The following is a 23,354-nucleotide window of genomic DNA, read 5'->3' as shown; positions in this document are numbered from 1 at the left end:
AATGTAGTTAAGGGCTTATAATGTTTTCAAACTAGGAAATCTTGATATTTTAAAAATTATATAGATTAATTTTTTTATTGCTAAAATTATTATTTTTCAATGCTATTGAAATAATAACAACGATATAAACCCATAGTATTAAATTTGGCTGAAAATCAAGTTGACCTTAAAAATTATTATTTGTAGGCCACCTTTATCCCACACCACTTCTTTACAATAAACTCTAAATTTAAATTCATAAGAGATAAATTTGGGAAAAAAATTATTTAGGTATTTTTTCTAAGCTGTAAGGATGCTTCGTGCTCTTAATCATCAATGTGTCTTATTACTTTATTAACAATTTTAAAAAATTTCTTATTTTATCACATTTTAGAATTTTTTAAAAACAATAATATAATTATGATCAAATGGGGAGACTAGTCAACTCAAAAATTGATTAGATTTTTATTTTATTTTTTATTTTTAAGATATCACATATTTTCTTTTTTCTAAGCCTTTATTTATTGAAAAATACTTCTTTTACATTTAAAATCATTGTTCTCGAGTTTTATATTTAGATTTCTATAAATTGCCGTTGTATAAAATGTATACTAAATTTCTTCTAAATTCATATAAACAAAAGTTTAAAATTCAAATATTATTTCATGACTATCACGAGTCATGTACAAAAAAGGAAGGTGAGCCTTCATATTTGTGAAGTCCGTGATGATAAGCGCGGCATAAATTGGGAGAATTTCAATCAAGATCCAAGTTGTTGGAAACAAAATGAAAATAAAATAAAAAAGGTAAGAGAGCGCCGTAACGGACCCAATCAGTCCCACCGCACTTCGCGGTCACGGTCACCATCCATATATAAGCGCCTCCCTGCGTTTAGATCTGCTTCATTCTGTGCTCATCCCAGTCTTGTAACGTTTAAACCGCGGTCTTATTCCCTCTTGTCTCAGCGGAATTTCTCCGAACACAAGGAGATCTCTGGAATTCGACTCCGGTGATCATGGCGTCCGCACTCGGATCGACCGCTGACAAGCTCTCCGACCTCCACATCAATGGAGACTTGGCTTCATCTGTTCCGAATCTTCACAAGAACCTCGGCCTTCTCTCCCCGGACCAGGTCCTATACATGAATGCCTATGCTGGCGTGCATTCTGATGGAGTTATTTTATTGCTGTGTTTTGATAGTTTGTTTCAACGATGTTAATTGCGAGTGATGCTGTTGTGGCAGATTGAACTGGCGAAGATGCTGGTGGAGATGGGGCAGAGGCATTTGTTTGAGAGTTGGCCTGGGCCAGGAGTCGATGATGATGAAAAGAAGAGTTTCTTTGATCAGGTTGGCTTTTTTGAAGATTTATAGCTAGTGAAGATAAAAAAAAAAAAAAAATGCGGTGATTGAGATTTGTTATCCGGTGATTGTTTATTTGCTTGTAGCTGTAGATCTGTTTATAAGAATTTGTGAATTGTTTGGAAGGAGGAGAGCGAATTTTGAGATTAGGAACATTAATGATGGTTTGTTTGGGACCTGCACAGTAGAAGGAAAAATAAAATAAAGTGTCGGTTGAGTGGGATATGTGGATAAGTTCTACTGAGTTGAGTTGTCAGTGAACGGACAGATATCTCTGAAAGCAGAGTAGAAATGATGGGATTTGACTAAAATTAAGGTCAAGACGCATTGTAGGTAAATCTTTTAAAACGTATCAGGCCATTGTGCCTATTTAGATAGACTTTTACAAAAAATGTGACTTCAAAGTATGTGAATCTGGTGACTGATAACTGATGTCCACCGGTCCCCTCTATAATTTTTTTTTTCCAAGGCTTGACCTAGTGGCTGAAAAGTATTTATTGAATATTGACCTGACATTTTTCAACCAGAGTGATCCTAAAACTTCAAGCTTCTTGTTTATATGTATTACTTTTAATTGACCTAACTTTAAAGTTCAGTACTTTGTTTAATAAATAAGATTATAGTTGCTGTAAATTGTTTATGGTGACAAAATACTGTTAGTCATAATTTTTGGTTAGGTTAAAAAATAAGTATTGATTTTATAAATAATAATAATAATAATAATAATCTACAGTCTACAAATAATAGCATTATTAGCATATTAGTATGTTTTAAGTATCAGATGATCAGGTGCAGAATTATAATAATTTTTTAGGTAAGAATTATATAATGTATATTATGATATTTAAAAATAATAAAATATAATATAATAATGCATAACCATTTTTATAATATGATAATATTGTTATATTGTATTACCACATCATGATATTTTGTATGATATTGTAATATATTGTCATATTTGAGTATGACAATATTATATTTGTTAATTATAATTATATTTGATATAATTAAAATATGCTTTAATATAAAATTATACTACTAGAACATAGTTATAATGCTATTGAAAGCAGAAAGTAATAAGATTTTTATGTTTTAGCAATATAATATTAAAATTTGTGAATATTATAATAGTTCATGATAATACCATACTAAAGTTAAAGTGCATACTGTGCATTGTTATATAATTTGATTAATATAATTAAAAGAAAATTGAATTTAATATTATAGAATATTATCTATCAATGTAGTATGGTACTATGATATACTATAAGCATTTATTGTTCAGCCTCTTATAAGAGGCCATAAGCATCTCTCTACTACTATTACTCAAACACCTCTTTTTAAGTGGTTTTGCTATGTGCTTTGGTTATAAGTACTTTTCCCATAACAAACTAAACACTAATTCTTTATGATAATTACTTCTTACAAGTGATGAGACCTATAAGTACTTATTTATAAGTGGGTATCAAAATGGGGGTTAAGAATTGATCAATTATGGGTTTGAAATGAACTTTTGAGCTTCAATGGCTCTTTCTAGATGATATAACTTATTTGCTTTATCCCATTGAGTAAGTGCAGACGAAATGAAGAAAAATAATAGGAAGAAATTAAGAATAAAAAAGCAGAAGAAAACAAAGAAGAAAACAAGTAGAAGCAAAAGACATAAACGAAGAAGAAAAAGAGCTGGAACATCACTTGCAGCCAAAAATTTTAATTCAATGTCCAATAATTCCAGGAGAGAGGTTTTAAACTCTTATATGGACTCAAAAACCTTGATAACAATCACTCCCACCTCTTAAATCAGATCAATCTCAATATTCTCAACCATGAATTAAGTCTAAATAAAAGAGGGAAAGAATTCCATTGCTACAGTTGTGTGAATAGCAGAGCGCCATAATAATGTGATGAATTACTTGCCATAGGAGCCTGAATAGTTGTTGAATAACATGAATAATATCTTGCCACGATACTTGCTATCCTATGCACTAAAAAAAGCTTGGTAACTTGACATTTTGCCAACATAAGTTGAAAAAAATAAAAAAAAAAGAACAACTAAATATTGGAACAAAAAAAAAGGTACTAAGCAGTGTTGTATGACTACTATGGAAATTTTTTCCTGGCCTTGAATGGTTTAATTTGCATTGGAAAAAATATTGCTTTTGGTATTGGCTTCTATTGCTTCAATTGGGACCACACCATTTGATGGGTATGTGTAGATGATTGTGAAAGCTTGGTTGTTGAGATATCCATGTTGACAATGAATCTCGAAGTCAATAGATTGGTTAGGCTGTGTAGCAATTCCCTAAACTTTGTTCATGTTGCACATTGCTCCCTAAATTTCAATTCATGCCATTTAACTCCCTGAACTACCAAAAGAATATTGTCATGTCATCCCTGTCCGCCAAATGGACTCACTGTGGTTAGGCCACTCAATCCATCTTCCTGAATCTCTTTTTCACTCTTGGTAGGGCAAATTACACATCTAATCCCTATAGTTTTATTCGATTGCAGATTGCTCTCAGAATTTTAATCCATGGATTGAACTCCCTAAACTTTCAAAGAAAAAAGTTGCAATTTCATATGTGCCATCAGTCCACGTGACTGACACTTGAGTCCATTTTGTGAAATTCCTGTTTCTTTTGGTAGCTGGTAGGGCTGGGCATGATTCTGTAACCCATTAGATGAATCAAAATTTTGATTCAACAAAAAATATGAATGGAAAATGAACAAGTTTAAACAATTAATTGAATTTTGGTTAAACCAATTTTTTGGGCCAAAATCCAATGGTTAATCAAACAGAATGAATTAACGTAAAAATTATACATTTCACGTGAGACAGATATAAAATATATATTTAAAAAAAATTACAATTTACCAACATATGAAAAATCACTATTATTTTATTTATGTCGAATCACCTACACATAGCTATATATATAATTTATATTTATGTCATATATACTTTATGTATTTATGGATTTCAGTTCAGTTTGGTTGAATGGACCAAATTGACTTCCAGTACCTGCATTGGTTCGACTGACTGCGTCCCAACTCCATCATCTATGCCAACTATGGCAGCGTCACCGTGATGACCCCCTTCATGTACTGGTGTTTGTGTAGGAGCTTGCCAATAGCACCCACTCATTTTTGTGGATGGCCCAGACAGGCGTCATGATAGGTGAGTTTGCCACCTTGTTGGAAGAGCTCTTTAAGGAAGTTTAGGACAGGGGCTGGTACTTTCTGTTTTAGGTTCTTTGTCATCCTGCAGTGGGTACTTTTTTGTGGGTGGAATTCTATAATAGAGAGCATAAGTGAGGGCTGCATGTGATAGGGTGCCCTTTTCTTGCAAAGCAAAAGATGAACTGTGGGTATGGGTGTGGGGAGTAGGGGGTTAGGATGGGGTTAATCATGATGTAAAGCAAGAGGAGATTGAAGCTTTGGTTAGGAAGATAATGGAGGAGAGGGAGGAAAGAAGATGAGAAAAAGGACATAATGTAATCTATTGCATAGTTTTGAAGTGTTTCATCCCAGGTTTCCAACTACTAGGGCTAAAATAAAGATGTCAGAAAATGGACTTGTGTTGGTCATATAGCTTGATGGCAGGTGCGAAATTGTTTTTTTTTTTTTGAAAATCTAGTGACTTAAGTGCATGGAGTAAACTCAAGGAGCAATGTGCAATCTAGTGAAACTTTAAGGATTATCTATATAATTAATCCTACCAGAGGCAAAAAAGGGATTTGGGAAAATGGACTCATGTACTGGTTATGTGGCCTGACAGCAGTTACTAAGCTATTTACCCTAATAAATTTTTGTACAACTGGGTTGAGATCATAGTTTGGCCGCTTTTTCATGTCATTTTCTGCCGTTATAGGTTGCATTTTGGTGCACATGATTTTACCATGCTGCACTAGGATTGTTTGTTTTTGCATCTCTGCATGCAATGTGGTTGCACAGGTGGAGGTGTTAGATTGATGTGCATTGTTGCATCATTTTCTGAGAGCTTAAAATTTTGTGGTTTAGTCATAATTTAACATGGTATCATAGCCTTTGGTTTCTTGAGTCCGATTTTGCTCAAATCCTTTGAGGAAAAATGAACATTACTTGAATAGTAATCGAGAACAGCTGCATATGGATGATATTGTGAACAATACTTGTGATAGGTAATTAGGTATGATGTGAAAAGAAAGTGCCACTATGGCCACCTGGTGTGCTTTTGCCCCGTGCTTGTTTGGTGGGTCTTTTTTTGAAGATTTGAAGCCGTAAAGATGCCAAAGTCCTCATTTATGATGTTCAGTTTCTTTCTTTGTTGAGGGTGATTCTTTTTCCATTGCCAATTCTATTTGCATCAATTACTTTTGTTCATTAATGACATAGGGTGTTTTCATGTCCAATGATTACAGGAAATTAATATTTTCCTGGATATATAGAAGTTTTATGAACTGTTTCAGAAGAAACCTCTTAAGTGGTCAGTGGGAATTGTAGTAAAGTGTATCATGCAAAAAATAGGGTTCAAGTCATCAAACTATGCTTCTTGCATTATGATAATCATGCTTCAATTTGTTGCAAATAATCTAGTTTATCATAAGGGAGCACAGCATATTGAGGTTGACTATCACTTCAAGTGAAAAGCTCCAAAATGGAGGCATATGTACACCTTGCATACGTTGATATGTTTCCAAAGTCCATGCGTGATCCTAGAAAGAAGGAATTTTGTAACAAGTTGGCTTTTTTGATATGCATGTATATCTGTTCTAGGAGACCACTAATTTGTTTGCTGTCCTTTCTGTGCTTTATAAGGATAACTCATGAATGGAGTTTCCATTATAAGCTCTCTCTCTCTCTCTCTCTCTCTCTCTCTCTCTCTCTCTCTCTATTTAGTTAACACTTTCGAGGGTTCAGCGACTTTAGCTTCCTTCACTAATTTTTAAATTTTCTTTTGAGTGCATGATTGGGGAATACTTAGTTGTGATACATTCTGGGCTTCTTTTTGGATCTTGAATTTCAAATCACATAAAAGATGATGAAAACAAAATATTTTTGTAGATTGTAATGCTTAAAAGAAGTCACATGGCAACAATTGGATGTTCCCGATTTTGTTAAATTAAAGCGTTTAAGTGAATTAATGTGTCTTCACAGCATACATTTCAAACTGTAGGTATGTGTTGGGTCTGTGATGTCAACATTCATGAACTGGCGTAGCAGTTTGGCATGTACAAAATATGTGTGCAGTGAAATTTGTTTCTGAGTTACGTGGGAGACTTCACTTTATCCTTTGAACACAAAACCTTACATAAAAATTGTTAAAGCTTGATATATATTGTTAGCCTACAACCTAATAGTTTAAACTTTTAGGTAAAGTGGTAATTTAACATGGTATCAGAGCTGGTTACCAGGAGGTCCTGGGTTTTAGTCTTGTTGCCTGCGTTTGTTGTGTGCGTTTAAAAAAATATTAGTCTTCCCTATTGTGGGTGTTATTTATCGTGTGTTTATCTCTCCATATGCTGTCGGGCTGCAAGGGCAGGGGAGTGTTAAAGCTTGATATACATTGTTAGCCCACAACCTAATAGCTTAAGCTTTTAGGTAAAGAGGTAATTTAACACAAATATACAATTTACCATATCAAAACACTGTTTTGATGCGATTGCTTTTTTATAGGTTGCTCGGCTCAATTCAAGCTATCCTGGGGGTTTGGCATCATATGTTAAAACTGCTAGAGAGCTCTTAGCAGATTCAAAAGCAGGAAAGAACCCATTTGATGGCTTTACACCTTCTGTAAGTGCAGATTTTTCATGTTATAGAACTCATGGATCAGAGCTGGACAATGTTCATTAAATATTTACCCTACTTTCTTATCTTAATGAAATTTGTTCAATATTAATTAGTTTACAATATTTGAAATTTATTTTTAGTTTTTTAAAATAATGAATAGAACCATTACAAACTTTATTCAACAAAAATAGAAAAAGTCCTGTGCATTTGGGAGATTCTAAACAGTTCTATTTAGAAACCTTATTCAGCAAGAAGAGAAACTCTGGTGTTCTTGAAAGGAGGTAATGGAATAGCTTCTTTGTTATGCGCAAGCCCTTTTGAACTCCTTGATTTTTATTATTTGGAGGTGAATCTCTTGTCAGCTATTTACTGGCAGTAAACTTATGGTGACTGCTATTGGGTTGTGACTGTACAATTTTATTTGTTTAGTTCTCCCGATAACCACTTTATTGGGTAGGAGTTGACTGACTCCATAATGCAGAAAAAAGTGATTCACTTTGGCTATCAATATTGATCAGTTTATCCAATAATACATCTTTTGGATTTTTGGTTGTTATCATTATCAACTATGCACCTTGCAGCCTTGCACTAAGTCATGGTATGAGCTTTTGGTTATAGATAACCATTTTTTCCCTGGTTCATATGTTACTTAATTCATTGTTATCTTATCTACTCCGTACTGGAACTTTTTACATGAATGAACCCACTCATGTAAAATTCTATTGGGGCTGATAATTTGATAACTTAGTGATTCCATGGGGCCATCGACATTGACTAGATTACCCCATCATATAGGTTATATTTGGTTCGTCGAATGTGTATTCGTAGAAATATAACGGAATAAGATGGGAGTGTACTTCTTCCAAAAAACAAAGGGAGTTTCATACAAATTGTATAGGGATACAATAAATTAGAAGAAAGCCACTTATGCAAAAATTTGTGTTATCCTATCCATCGTAGAATATGATATAGGAATAGGCATTCCCATGGTGAAATTTGGAAATAGTCATTCCTTGTCTATTCCATGTTATGGATTGATAAATTTTTTGCCTTTTCATTTGCTTTATGTTGACAAGCCATTTTTTTTTTTTTTAATTAGTTATGAAATCTTTATCTTTATATTATGGCCATTCTATTCCTGGGAAAAGACATCCAGCAAACTAAACATAACTGTGTTGCTTCCAGGATTTCTTTTATGGTTTATTATTATCAGTTACTCTCCTTGTGGCAAGAAGTGATTAGAGGCTTTAGTTACAAATCAAGTTCTTCTGATGTAATAGTTACTTTTGGTCATTGTTACATAATTTTAGTTTAGGATAATGAACCATTGTTCTGTAAGGATGCGTTTGTTTAGGTGGCTTGGCTAGGTTAGGTAAGCATCCTTAGCCTATGTTTGGAGCAACAGAGGTGTGGGATAGGACTGGCCGAGAGAGGTGTGGGATAGGACTGGGCTTAGGCCATTTACATGGTATAAAGCTGGCCAGCCTTTCTCCATGGGGCTAATAAAAGTACTGGACTGCCTTTTGTTTTTTGTTTTTCATTTTATTGTTCTATACATTAAGGACATTTTGGTCTTTTTAATGATCAGCCTGTCCTTTATATATGGCAATCCTTACATGGATCATGGCCAGTCCAATCCCAGAAACCTCAGCCACCAAACAAATGCATCTTAAGGGCTTTATGCATCTTATCATGTATATTTATAGTAAAGGTTGGATCATCTTCTAGGGAACAAATAACATTTGTGTTTCACTTATCACAGCTCAGCTCAACATATCTTCAATCCAAACTATTTGGGGTTGGCCCATATGATTTTTTTACCCCTATATTTCCATTTCCCTGTCTAAATATGGTAGTCAGCTGAAGGAGAGGAGTTTATGCTGTATTTGGGAGCAGTTCAAGCAGCCTTGAATCTGTAATTGTGTGGATTTGGTTGAAAAGCAATACTAAAATTATATTGGGTTTTGTTCAATTTCACATAAATTTCATGCAATTGCAGATCTGAAGCACAAACTCCTTGCTCCCAAATACAGCATTATGGATATTTGAAGCAGAGTCTTCCTGCATCCTTTAGGATCAAATCGCTTGAAAACCGTGTACTCGTGGAGCGGTATAGTGAGGAGCAATCAGAATACCTTTTTTTTTGTGTGGAAATTTGTGGGTAGTCTTTGCTTTGATAGTTTCTGTTTTTTAATCTGCTTGTTCTTAGACAAGCCCCCTTCCCCCGACTCCCCCCCTGGTGTCTTTGCTCTACAGTTCATCATGTTTTGAGAGGGTGCTCTGATTTTTTTTATTTTTTATTTTTGGAGTGTAGCTGCTGCAGCTTTGTGCCAGGATTCATCTGCAGGTGTCTTTGGAACAATTTATTTTTTCAAGTTGCAAGATGTTGAATGAGATTAGTCTTACTTATTGCTTTATCAACCTTTTTGCTGAGATTAACTCAGCATTATTTTGAAGGGGTCTTATTATGAGGAGACAACTCATGGCTTGGATACATATTAGTCAAATGAAAAGACGAAAATATGCTATATTATTGATAAGAGTAGTTTAGCAAAGTCTGTTTGTGACATAAGTGATTTGATGATTCTAAATTATATTTGTTGATTTTGTTGGACTCAAAGAAAGATGTTGACTGTAACTGGGAGTTTCAAAATAGCAGTTTTGATGGAATTGGCATCATTATTTATCAACTTACTATGCTGCTGGTGTTGTTTAATGGATCTGATGTCTGGGAATTGGGCATTTTCTACGTTACTGCCACATTTTGTTACATGAAAGCATATTGCATGTTTTTGGAGCCTAAATTGAGAATATTTTCAATAACTTCAATTGGGTTGTGGAGACTGAATCTCCTTGTTTCATTAATGCATTAAAATTTTAAGGGCTGGCCGAAGGAAGCGTAAACAGGGGTCTGGACCTAGCAGAATCAGGACAAGCACTTGAGCAGTATCTGGTGAACTATGAACTGAAACTTCTGATGTCACTTGTGTGAACATCTCATTGCATGAAAGAAGCATATAACAAGTAGGAACATAAGAATTATGTGTCAAATTGGAATGCAAGTTAAAAATTAATTCTCATACTTTTAGAAAATTCATCATAAAATTATCTGCTGGTTAACTTAAGGGTGCAGACTTAGTGTGATGAGTATGCTGTATGCTCTGGTTAAAAAAATATTGTAGATGCTACAGTTTGGGGGTTGTGATTATGGAAAGACACACTTTCAGGGCCCCAATACAACATTTATGTTATTAGTGGGATGATCTGTGTTTCCTCATTTGTAAATCTGATTCTGCTGTAGTAGTTCAGGATGCGTTTTTGTCTTTATTATCTTTCAGCCTTAGTTAAATAGATTTGCGGATGTTATTATGTGAGCAGTGTGAGGATGGAAAGTGATGCTTCCAGGCTAGGATACCTAATTTGTTGAAGGGGAGTTTCAAATTGGTCTCCAATTTGTGAGATGGAGAGTGTACAGCGAATTTGGGTTGAATTTGCAGATTCAAAATTTTGGGAGCCTGAATACATCTATGTTCATGGATTCATTTCAATGTTCCAGGATATCGACCCTTAATAATCTTTACATGCATCAGATCTCTTAATTGGGAACTTGATAAGATTTTGGGAATTCATGGAGAAGAAGAAGAGGAGGAGCTAGGAGTTGTGTGAGGAGTTCCTGGACGGGGACCTTTCTGTGAGCAAGAAGCTTGAAATTGAAGCTCTGTCTGTGTCTCTAGCTTCATCTACTTGTACTCTTTTCCAAAGATTTGAGAAATCCATTCTCTGCTCCCTTTTCTATGTGCAACTTGGATGAAGCCATGAAGGTCCTACCAGCAAGAGTCCTGACTCATATTGTCCATGGAACTCCAAGTCAGGAGTCTTCCAGATCATATTTACTTCACTCATTAGTTTCAATCCTTTTGATATTTCTTTATCGATCCAAACATTTGTCTTTTATTAGTAAAATAAAATAAGAAATACAATATGTCACTGTAGTACTAAAAAGATAAAGAAAAAAATGCATACAAGGAAACTATAATATACTGCAGTGTACTGTATATAAATAAATAAGCTAACATAATAAAATATCTTAAATAGATGAACCCTCTGTAATTGCTCTTGACTATATCCAATTTTCAAATGGCCACTTACCTCTCTTGCTCCAGCTCTTGCTTGGTTCCTGCTCCTGCTCCTGCTCTTGTGTATCCTAGCTTTCAAGCCATAAATACAATGCTGATGAGTGGGGTGACCTGTTTTTACTCTCTGCAGATCAGGTTCTACTAAGTGTAGAGAATGGGCACTAAGTTTCCTCACCTTTATAACAGTTACGGAACAACCTTGAATGCTGTTTCTTAGTTAAAGACTGAGTTGTGGCCCTTTGGGAAATTGATATTGTTAGTTCGGAGAATTGAGAAATTTACAGTCCGTAACTTTATTACTGGCTCAACTTTTCTAGCAGTTATGGTTTGCATTGAAAAGGTTTCAAGGTCAAGACAAAGTTTTGGCCCTAGTGGGAAATTGGTGTTGCCAGTTTTGAGAAGTTTATAACCAGAATTGTATTGATGGCTTAAATTTGCATGGTTGGTTGATCCCCTCCTCCTCCTCCTATAAAGAAGATTTTCAGCCTGTTTGTGTGATTAAAGCCTTGCATATTTTTGATATCAAAATAAGGAACAGTCCATAGGCTGCATTGCTGTTGGTTCATTACCTCCTTTTTGTCAAAAACTTAATCCAAGATTTAAAATGGAAAGTTTTCATTTATCCAGGTTGCCCTTTTCTCAAAAAAATCAAACTAAGATTTAAAATGGAAAATTTTCATGCAGTCATGTAGGTTGTCAAATCAGATAATGCATTGTTGGAGGCTTTTTCTGTTTTATTTTTAATTATAATTTATTTCTTGATGCTTGTCAAAACAGAAAGACCTGCATGTTTTGTCTATATTATTTGATCTGATAAGTTCAACAATGAACAGATGCAAATTCTTGGAACTCATAATAATTCATAATTCTACACCGGTTTTTTATTTTTATTTTTTATTTTTAAAATCTTCAGACATTTAAACTTTCAGATTTTGGATAAGATGTGCTGAGCCCGTCAGTGTGTGCTATTTTGCACAGGAGCAAAAACTTCATTTAATATGTGGAGAGGTTGATCTTGCAGGTTCCAACAGGAGAGGTTCTGACTTTTGGTGATGATATCTTCATTAATTTTGAAGAGGCAGGTGTGAGGGAAGCAAAGAAAGCTGCATTTGTTTTGGTTGCAGGTGGGCTTGGGGAACGACTTGGATACAATGGAATTAAGGTGAGGAGTTCTACAACCAAAAAAAAAAAAAAAAAAAACAGCTTTTCAATTTTGTTACTAGAATCTTTATATCCATCACATAAGGTTGGATATGCAAATTTTTTGGTCCTCATTCTTCTTATTTTGGAATCTGGGGTCATAAGTTCTATTGAAGCAATGGCTATTATGCCTTAATTATTTTCCTTGGCATCGACCTGTTTCTGTTTTGGTCAACTTCTAGTTTTTGTAGCATCTTCAAAATCAGTCTTATCGCTTTTGCTGGTGCAGACATTGGTCTCATTGCACATGATTAACTACAATTCTCTTTCCCTTGCATCTTCTCCTCATTTGTTGCTATTGTTAAGTTATAACAGATGCATTTATAGTGTTTCTATAACTTCTCCTCATGCGATGAGTGCATCTCAGTGTCCTGATTTTACACATATGCAGTCCTTGACAGGTTGTTTTTCAACCCAACATTTTATGCTGTAAAGCATGTCAAGCTTTTTGGTAGGAACCCTTGTAAATTTTTCTTATGCTTATCTGTTGTTCAAAATTTGTATTATATGTACATATATAATTAAAACTGCACATATGCCATTCACATGGAATATATTTGTATGTAGATTTTAGCAAATCTGCTGCAGTTCTGAGTTGTTTTATATCTTGCAGGTGGCTCTTCCATCAGAGACCACCACAGCGACATGTTTCTTGCAGCTTTACATTGAGTCCATTCTAGCTCTTCAAGAAGCTAGCTGTAGACTAACACAAGGTTTGTCATTTGAGTGCATATAATTATGTTTCACTTTAAGCATGTGACCTTTGGAAAATCGTGATATGCCTATTTTCCATGTAGGTTAGTATATTATAAATTGTATATGTGATATGTGGGAGATATGAAAAGCAAAAAAAAAAAAAAAAAGGAAGAAGAAGAAGAAACAAAGCATTAGACATATGTAGGAAAAGGGCCAATCGATGGACAACTAAAGATAGGAAGTGAATGACAGATAGAAGGAAGAAGAAAAGGAGAAAGGTGAGGAGAACAGAAGAGAGAAGATATCAGTGCTATATGCTCCTAAGACACCGAAATAGGAATTTAATTTAAATTCAAAATTAAATCCTGAAAATATATTAATCCATTAATATCAAAATTAAAAAATAATCCTGAAGTAACCCAATAATCTGAAATATGAAATTCTAGTCTTTATTAGTTTTAAGGTTTTATCATCACTAAATATCTATAGAACTTACATTTGGTAACATCCTCTAAAGGGTGAGATTAAGAGGGAAATGATGGCATGATATCTAGTGGCCTCCAATATCTCAGCTTCTGCTTATTTAATAAATTATCCGATTTTCTATATGTTCTGAAAGGGGAAAAGGGATTAAAGTCCAAATGTTTGGAGGTATCTTGACCATTTGCTGAGATTCAATTTAAGGAATACCATTGAGCAACTCAAAAAGCCTTTCCAAATGGGAATGATTACTTTAGAATGTTGGGCACAGCTCTGCCAATAGCCATGGGAATAAATTTTGAAAAGTGTGAAATTGGAGAAAAGTTCATGAAATGACCAGTACTTATTGTCAACTCATACCTCTTCTGAAAGAGTCGGTGCACCTCAATGAATTCATTTTCGGATACCAAAATCATAAGAAAGCTCAGGCATTTTACTAAATAAATGCAAGGACTTGCTTACCTCTTCTTCCCTACCCTCCACCAACGGAGGAGCTCATTGAATGGTCAAGCCAGCCAACTGTCCATTACCTAGTCTATCTGGGTCTGGAGCAGCATTGTCTGTTCTAATCTATTCTACGGTCTTTCTCAGGCCAAGTTAAACTTTAGCTTATTCCAAGCAAGAAACAAGAAAGCTTTCAGCCTTCAAAAGGGCCCATTTCATAATGGTTAAGCTTTTGTAGTTCAATTTACCTGGCTTTTAACTAGATTAGATCTTTTCACCTTGGACAAAGTGAAACTTAGCACTAATAATAACCTATAGGTCATGTTTAGCATGCAGGAATCAATCTGCAGGAATGGGAAAGCATAACCTGGGATGGGAATGACACAGCATTTGGGACTTGCATGTTAGGGGTCAATAATCATGCCTAGTGGGTCCCATCACAAAACCTAAATTTTTATTCCAGAATCCTGGATTGGGAAACCGAGGGGGGGGGGGAGGGGGTGTTTAGATGCCTATCCCAATGGAAGAATGAGATTTTATGGCTCTATGCTTCATAATGGCAATATTGCATTTTTATTACAATTACAAAGATAAGAATAAAAACAAAAATACCTTTTACGTCCTAATAATTCTGATTCCTACTTAAATCATCTAAAGACATGAGTGGGTGTAATCTTTCCCATTTTGTGTCTGGATTCCTGTCCCGCTCATTCCCATCTTGGGTTCGCCTTTGCTCTTCCAAGAGTAGTTCTAATGCCATTCCTTTCCTCTGTCCCTAAAGCTTCTTTTTTTGGGATTACCGTGTTACATGTATTCAACTTTTCTTTGTTAAAGCATTAGCGAAAGAGCCCCTATATAGGAGGGTGGGTTCAATTGAAACGAAATATTTTTGCAAGAAGGATATGAATGCCAATTTTCTGACTTTTGAAAATTTTATGCAAAATTGAACTTAGATGTTACACATTAGGTCTAACATTTTCTAACCTTTTATGTATAGATTAGTTGTATTTGCATGATGATTAATATTTAACTAATTTATGAATGTCATTTAGATTAATTTAGAAATATTTTCAAAGGTTCAATTGAGGCTTGTCAAGACGAGGCATGGCTAAAACACCTTGTGGCTTAGTCTAAAATACCAGAACCCCAAAAGGCCAACGCGCTGAGGCTTATGTATTTGGATGATTTACTTAATGAACTAAAGTTAGTGTTCTTTTTTAGTGGCCAAGTAGTGTAAAAATTATATTTGATTTCTTTGAAAATTTATTTGTATATTTTTAAAAGCATATTTAATTTTCTGTTTCGTTTAAATATATTTTTTAATAAAAATATTAACAGGCTTATGCCTCACCTCTTACAGGTTAAAAAGCCTCAACTTGCATCACCTTTTAAAACATTATGATTCAATATTTTAATAAGATTGTTGTATTACTATTATTGCACCTTACACCCCACATACATGTCATTCATGTATTTATTTACAATGTTATATTTCAAAATCTTTTAACAGTTTCTGAAGTTTCATTTAAAAGTTCAATTTTGAAAATTGAAATCAAATTATCCTTTGAAAATTTTGTACTTTTGTAAATTTTAGTTGAAATCAAAATTTTAAACCTTGGGTGGGATCCCCTAGGCTCTGGGAAGAAAATAAAACACTACAGCTCAAGGAAATTATTGATGCTTGCAAGTATAGCATTTCCTTAGCTTCCAACATGCAAGATGCGCAAAAGAGCTCCGATAACACTTAATTATGCCAAATTGCAAAAAAACTGTGAACAACCTAGAGATAAGAAATCTATCATTTGTATCACTAATGACAAAGTTTCAAACTTTGCTTTTGAAATTTGGCTGAAGAGAGCCTCTCTTGCAACTCTGACAAGAGAAAGGAGCCAACAAATACCTGCCCAGGTATCTTTTCAGTTCTTGTCTTTCATAACCAAAACATAAAGGGTGAAAAAATGTGTGCTCTTAATTGATTATTCCTTCAGATTGCAAACCCATGTGAGTCTAAAAATAATGCAGGAACCTTCCTTAGGCTGTTTCCTTTTCAATTCTGCTACCAGCTCAGGATAGCCATTCTTCAGTGGTAATATCCAAGAGTTAACTCTCAACAGGATAGTTGGTTGGATGCCATATAACCTTCTAGGTGGTACTTTAGCGAGGATTGCAGGGTTGTGACAAACCAATCTGCTGGGTGTGTTGCAGAATATGTTACGCATTCCGAGGATCAAGTATGGCATGTTACTTCTTGTCAATGCCCCCCCTAGGAACAATCCTCTGTAAGTGCCAAAAACTTACTGGTTACTAATTCTTGGTAGCAGGCAATGGTGGAAGCACCTGAACATGTAGCTGAGTCTCATTCACCTTCCTCATTGCTGAAAGTACCTAAGAAGCTTAACTTCAATACTTTCACAGTTTTACTGGTTTTGGGGTAAGGTATTGAATATTGATTCTATTTAAAACAGGTTGGGACTTGCAAAGTGATGTAGGACGAGAAGTGGGTATTTGGATGGATCATTTCGACTCAATGCCCGTGTCAAAGAATATGGTCAACGGATTGTTGGGCCCTAAACAGAAATGTGCTTAGTTAATTAGTTGTTTATTATGTGTGTTTAGTTTGTTTGTAGTAGGATTATGTATTTTGGGTGCTTGTTTGATTTTAGAACCATGAATGTTTAATGGTATATGTAATTTCTTGTGTTATTGTCTTTCTCATAAATAGTGTGTCAAAGCCTTGTAGAAGTTGGTTGTTGATGAGTTTGAATTGAAAGTGAATGTGTAATTTCCCCCTTGCATCTTCTTTCTTCTTCTTCTTCTTCCCTTTTCCACTCTTACATTTTCTCATAGCTGCAGATCCTTATGCTGTCCTGCATCACAAGGCTTTGCGAAGTAGATTTGGTCTGTCCCTCTTTATGTTTCTCAAGTTAAGACTCTGCCCCTTCAAAAGCTCTACAATTCCTCTCCTGCAAAATACTCCATGTGATGGGATGAGCGGCTCTGCCAGTTAAGTTCTATCAAATTGCTTCAGACTGGTCAGGTTCTGTTATTTTGAACCTCTCTGGTTCAGTTAACCATTTCAATGCTGGACCAGATCAGGGCACTGTTTTGCTAAGGGAAACTCCCTGCCTTTTGTCCTGCTATTTTCTATTCTCCTACGATGTATGTGTTCTCTTCAAAGCAGAAGAGGAGACACAATGAGGGATGCAGGAGAAGTGCGAGCTGGAGGTAGATGCTCACAATTGGTGGTGAAGGTGTGATGACAAGGTCATTAATGCTTGGTCAGCTAAAGTTATGCAAGATGGGCTGGGGGAACTCGTTCTTTGATGAGAAAGAAGTGAGGGTCTGGGGAAGGTTGGCGGAGCTCCAACAATGACTGTCCAGGTGAAATGAAGCTGTTGATTATAGGGAGGTGATTGATTCAGGCAGTCATCACTTGAAGGACTCGGGTGATGAAGATATGTTCATACACCATCCGCAATCTGATTCAAAGTTGGTGGTGACTTTGGCAGCCTTGCAGCAGCTGGCTGAAGGTATCGAGTGCTAGCAGTGGTGTGCAGACGGCCATGGTGCTTTCACTGAGGGAGATTCAATGGTGGTGTGACAATGGTAGGCGCAGGAACTCACGTCCTCACCAAGGCATGAGTCCTAATACTCAAATTCAATCCATACTATGCAACTCTAAGTAACACAATCATATATTTATAGTGCCTAATATGCTTGGGAATCAAGAAAATAAAATTAGGAAGCCTAAATACTACTAGGATACTTCTTTCATAATAAACAAAATCCTAGAATCTGCCAGATTATTATCTAATAAAATACTAAGAGTACTATGTATATAGGAAAAATCCAGGAAAATAGTAAAATTACAAGATTGCAAAAAAAAAAAAAAGTAAAAAATTACAAGTTTCATTGTTATGAATTTGCTTCGCAGGCCTTGAAGTTCACATTGCATTGGGGATTATGATGCTGAAGCTGTGCATAGGCTGGTGACAAAAATCCCTCTTCACAAAATTTGGTACCTTTTAAGTTGTAATATTTTCCTTCACAAACTCCCAGCAATTGCTTTTCTGCTCAGATCCGTAAGGACATGCACAATTTCTTTATCTTTGACGATTTGGTAATCCAACTTCTAACCTCCTCTAGAAGAGTATGCACTAGGTAGCTGCAGATTTTCAACTAAGGATGTTGAAAAGGAAGGTTCAGTGTTCTAGCAGTGCAATGATAGACCACATCTGCCCGAGTAATCTCCTATAGCCTGGGTTCTGATATCCCAATCCTCAGACAACGCCATCCTTCTGAAAGTTCAATCTTCTACAGAAGTGAATATTCCCTTCGCTAATATCATAGACTCACTCATTTCTATTCTGCTCTTGAAGCTAGGTCTTCCGTGTGGCTTAGCAATCCTCTGGAGAAGCTTTTGTCATGATCCCCTTTACTTTAGCCAAATAGGTCTGGGTTTTTGCTACCATGAAATTTCTTCCATTTGGGCTACTTTCATAAGCTCCCTGTTCACATATAACCTTGTGTTTGAATCATCGTGAAAAGCTCTTTAGCATCTAGATAATCCATTTCCCCTGTAAGCTGATTGGAATCTCATGTCAGTGTCACATCAGCCCATTAGTTCCACATCAATAGGTTTGCCTTATAATGCAAAATGGGGGTGTTAGAGGCAGAATGCATTCCAGACCAAAACCTGTTGTCTATTGTGGCGGTAGAAGCAGCAGAGGGGCATACTTGGCCCATCTGTGGCATGGTCAACCCACAGTTTCCCATTTTACGGAGGCGAAATGATGCCAGATCATCATGGCTTCTGGAACACCTTTACCTATCCACATCACATTGGTGGTTGTGGATAAGCTGCCTGCAGGTTTACCAATATGCAACAGATGATTTGTATTTATGTCTTCTCTGAGAATGTATGCATGTAACTTAATAGTGATGCAAATTTATAATCTGTCATGGATGGAATGTTATAATGCAAAGAACTTTTACTTCCCTCTTTATAATAAATTCAACATAAGATGCTTGTTGCATTGGATAAATCTGCGAGCCTTTTCCTTTCATGCTACTCATATTGCTTTTAAATTTTGTAGGTGAATGTGGAACACAGATTCCTTTTGTTATAATGACCTCAGATGACACACATGCACGCACTTTAAAACTGTTAGAATCAAATGGTTATTTTGGAATGAAACCTGAGCAAGTAAAACTTCTTAAACAGGTATGTAATTGGTCTATTCATATTGGAGAAACATCACTACACTTTTAGACTCACACAATTACATATAGTAACCCCACCAAATTACAGGAAAAAGTAGCATGCTTAGATGATAATGATGCAAGACTTGCGGTAGATCCTCATAACAAATACAGAATTCAGGTAGTCATTACTTATATTACTTCTTGTTCTATACTTTTATATGACATATAGTCATTAATGATTTTTAGCCTCTTTGTGCTGAGATTCCTTTAATTTATGTTGCTCTTATCCTGTTCTATTTGTTGTAGACGAAACCTCATGGCCACGGTGATGTGCATTCACTTCTCTACTCCAGTGGTCTTCTAAATGTTTGGTATGCTTCTCTTCTGACTGAATTGCTGAAATTTGTTCTTGTGTATTCGAGCTCAGTTTCATCTTTATTTCCTTCTTTGTCCCGTCTCTTTTTTTTTTTTTTTACAGTGGCTTGTTTCCACTCATGTGCAATGAGAAAATATTCAAAAACATGATTTCATGTATGTGGTGTCTTTCCTATTTAGAAGAGCTTAAGATGCTTTTTAACAATGTGGCGACTGAATCAAAATGTAGTCACAAAAATTTGAAAATGATGATTACCTTGAAAAAGAAATGGAACTACTATGTGCTTACAGGTCAAGCAATCTAATTATTCATTGACTTTGAGGTTTGTTTCAAGTGTAACCAAAATTGTTGTGGACTGTTGTCATTGGCTGTTGAACTTCAGTGTTCATTTTGAATGAAGGAATAATCAGTTTTTTGTGTGTTATTTGCGTTTATAAACTTATTTCAGCAATTTAAAATGCCATAATATTAAATTTTCTTATTTTTCAGGCACAATGCTGGTTTGAGATGGGTTCTATTTTTCCAAGATACAAATGGACTTCTATTTAAGGTTTAGCTGCTTCTGTTTAATAACAACAACAATAATAATTTTTATTGTTCTTTTTATTTTGTTTAAGTGGTTCTGTTTGGCTATAAAGCTAATATACTTAACTCTGACTTTTCTCTCCCCTTCTGGTTAGGCGATTCCAGCAGCATTGGGTGTCAGTTCCACCAGAAAATTCCATGTTAATTCTCTTGCTGTCCCTCGCAAAGCAAAAGAAGCTATTGGTGGAATTACGAAGCTCACTCATGCTGATGGTACTCCTTTTAGCAGTATTCTTTTTGATAGATAAAAGAAGTTACACTATATACTGATATTCTTTCTTAACTTCTGGTTGAGAACTGTTAAATTGCATTAGCAAAGTTTTCACAGTACTTGTATATTTAAGTTTCTTTGAGGATGCCTTTATTTTCTTCCACTATTTAAATGAAAGTATTTCAATTTTGCAATAGAATACATCCTTGACAAGTGTTGGCATCTCCTCATATTTAGTTTTATGTGGCATTCAAGGTGCTTGAATCTACTGTATGCTGCGACGTTATTGGCTGTCTCTGTAATTGCAATATAAAACACATGTATATGTATTATCCAATGTGATTCTCTATGTGCAACAGAGTCAATATTTTTTTTATGTAAAAATATTATTTTATTTAATTATTTGCAAATAAAATTTATTTCAGGGAGGACAATGGTGATTAATGTAGAATACAATCAGCTTGATCCTTTACTTCGAGCAACTGGATATCCTGATGGAGATGTAAATTGTGAAACAGGCTATTCTCCTTTTCCTGGGAATATAAACCAAGTAGGTCTCTGGAAGTTTCTCATTTTGCATTTTTTTCTTTTGGTTAAAAATGATTTTGCATTTGCTTTGATGTATGCTGTCTTCATTGATTTCCTCATACAATTACTTGTGTTATGGAAGGTTTTGCTGACATTATTTGCCAGGTAAGTTTGAATTATTGTTGGATAAAGTGAAACGAACAAACAAAAGGGGCTGATAGGGCTGACTCAAGTTAGTGTCTGGAACATAATTTAGCTAAACCAATTTGATTATGAGTGCTGAAAAACTTATTAGGATTGCTTATTTTGTCGATCTGGATGTCTTGTTGATTTTGGCATTGCAATGAAAGATTGATCTGCATGTCTGTTTTTGCACGTGATTGCAGGATGATTAAATTTTTTTTAGTGAATTGCTGATGCAACTGAATTAAACAGAAATAATATTTATTATGAGAAATTTTGTATTTTGGATTTTGAATCTGAGATTTCAATTTCAAAGAAATTTTGTAGTCAAATTCTTGAAAATTTTTGCTAAAATTTCAAGATTTTAATAAATTTCTCTATAACTTTGATATTTTAATCAATTGGATGATTTGTGAAATTTTGATGAAAATTAAATAAGACTTAAATTGACTGCTGATTTCAAGGGTGATAAAAGTTGAAAATTTCAATGGAAACTTTGAAAATTTTGAGGGAATTTAAGACTATGGATGCAAGCAATCAAATCTCTTCTCTTCTTGACAATCATCATCAGTGTTCATGCAATGATATATTTGGTTGAATCCCTGTTTGCAGTTGTGGATTTAGAGAGTGATATTGAGAAATGATAGAAAACATAAAGGATATTTTTTGTTTGTATGGTTGCAGTTTGTGTTTGATTACTAAGCGAATGAAATGTAAAATAAAGACCTTTTTTTTTTTCCTCACTTTCATCTAACTGTGAAATGGGGTTAAAATGGAAAAATGCGCATATTCAAATGTTTAATGGTTCAATTATCAAATAAATATAAATTATTTAGTTTTTTTTATATAAATATAAATGATTTGGTTTCAGATTCAGTTATTGGATTTTGAATTGATTTATGAGTTCGAAAGTTGATTCAATATTCAAAGAATAAGACTTAGTTTTATATTTAAAAAAGCCTAAAAGCTCATCTTCCAAAAAAAAGAAAAAGAAAAATGAGAACCTAAAAGAAAAAGAAAAAGGAAAAATGAGAACCTGCATAATTGACTTCACTTATAAAAATTGAGATGACTTTGAGGCCTTGAGGAAGATGATAGGACAACAACCTCAAGCCTTAAGTCCTACTAGGTGGGGTTGGCTACATGAATCCTATTGAGATTTTGATTAAAATGAATGATCTAACTTGAAGATAGGTCTCTCCCTCTATTTATAATACAAATTAAATATATTAAATATATTCTAATGACAATAACACCCTTACTAACTACCACTAATTAACATACTATCGCACTTAATAATCATACTAAAAGACATAAATAACCACCTCTAACACTCCCCCTCAAGCTGGAGCATATGATCTGGAGCATAAGTGTCATATGCTCCTAGCTTCTTACAAATAAATTTAACACGAGCACCCCCAAAGCTTTGGTAAACAAATCAGCAAGCTACATATCATACTTCGCATAAGCCGTAGTAATGAGCTTCTGCACAAGTTTCTTCGAACAAAGCGGCAATCAACTTCAATGTGTTTTGTCCGCTCATGAAAGACTAGATTGGAGCCAATATGAAGAGCATCTTGATTATCACATATCAACTTCGTAGACTGAGAATGTGAAGTACCCAATTCTTCAAACATGTTCTTCAATCTGGCAAGTTCACAAGTAGTGTGAGCCATAGCTCTATATTCTGATTCAGCACTTGACTTGGCCACCATAGTTTACTTCTTACTCGTCCAAGAAATGAAATTACCACAAACCCAATTTGCATTGTATATCCATGGATATAAGCATGACCTTGATCACGATATGAAAGACCTCTCTGAGGTGCACCTTTTTGATATCTCAAGATGCAAATTTTTGTGTCCCAATGATTTGTCCTCGGATAATCTAGAATTTGGCTCATAACACTTGTTGCAAAAGATATATCCGACCGAGTGACTATGAGATAATTCAACTTTCCAATAAGTTTCCGGTATTGTCTAGGATTAGGTAGCAAATGACCCATATCTGACACTAACTTGCTATTAGGATCCATGGGTGTATCAATCGGTTTAGATCCCAACAATCAGGTTTCTTCCAACAGATCAAGAACATACTTCCTATGTGACAAAACAGTTCGCAAAAGGGACCTAGATACTTCTATGCCCAAGAAATATTTCAATAATCCCAAATCTTTGGTTTGAAACTTAGTTTGTAGAA

At 34.9% G+C, this 23,354-nt stretch overlaps 1 protein-coding gene across 1 annotated transcript in view; it reads left to right on the top strand.

Moving 5' to 3' along the window:
- Positions 1-639: 639 nt before the first annotated feature.
- Positions 640-23,354, top strand: part of LOC131162338 (UDP-sugar pyrophosphorylase) — a 45,254-nt gene continuing 22,539 nt past the window's right edge. Inside the window, exons 1-11 of the mRNA XM_058118698.1 lie at positions 640-1,111; positions 1,223-1,327; positions 6,998-7,114; positions 12,269-12,409; positions 13,061-13,160; positions 19,164-19,291; positions 19,379-19,450; positions 19,579-19,643; positions 20,138-20,198; positions 20,329-20,446; positions 20,870-20,994. Of these exons, the coding sequence (XP_057974681.1) occupies positions 995-1,111; positions 1,223-1,327; positions 6,998-7,114; positions 12,269-12,409; positions 13,061-13,160; positions 19,164-19,291; positions 19,379-19,450; positions 19,579-19,643; positions 20,138-20,198; positions 20,329-20,446; positions 20,870-20,994 (1,149 nt within the window). The 5' untranslated portion in view covers positions 640-994. The remainder of the gene's footprint in view (positions 1,112-1,222; positions 1,328-6,997; positions 7,115-12,268; positions 12,410-13,060; positions 13,161-19,163; positions 19,292-19,378; positions 19,451-19,578; positions 19,644-20,137; positions 20,199-20,328; positions 20,447-20,869; positions 20,995-23,354) is intronic.

The sequence above is a fragment of the Malania oleifera genome, chromosome 8 (assembly GCF_029873635.1).
Source record: "Malania oleifera isolate guangnan ecotype guangnan chromosome 8, ASM2987363v1, whole genome shotgun sequence".
NCBI classification, from domain to species: Eukaryota; Viridiplantae; Streptophyta; class Magnoliopsida; order Santalales; family Ximeniaceae; genus Malania; species Malania oleifera.
Note: the sequence above shows the minus strand (reverse complement) of the source record. Positions and strands in the feature narration are given on the sequence as shown.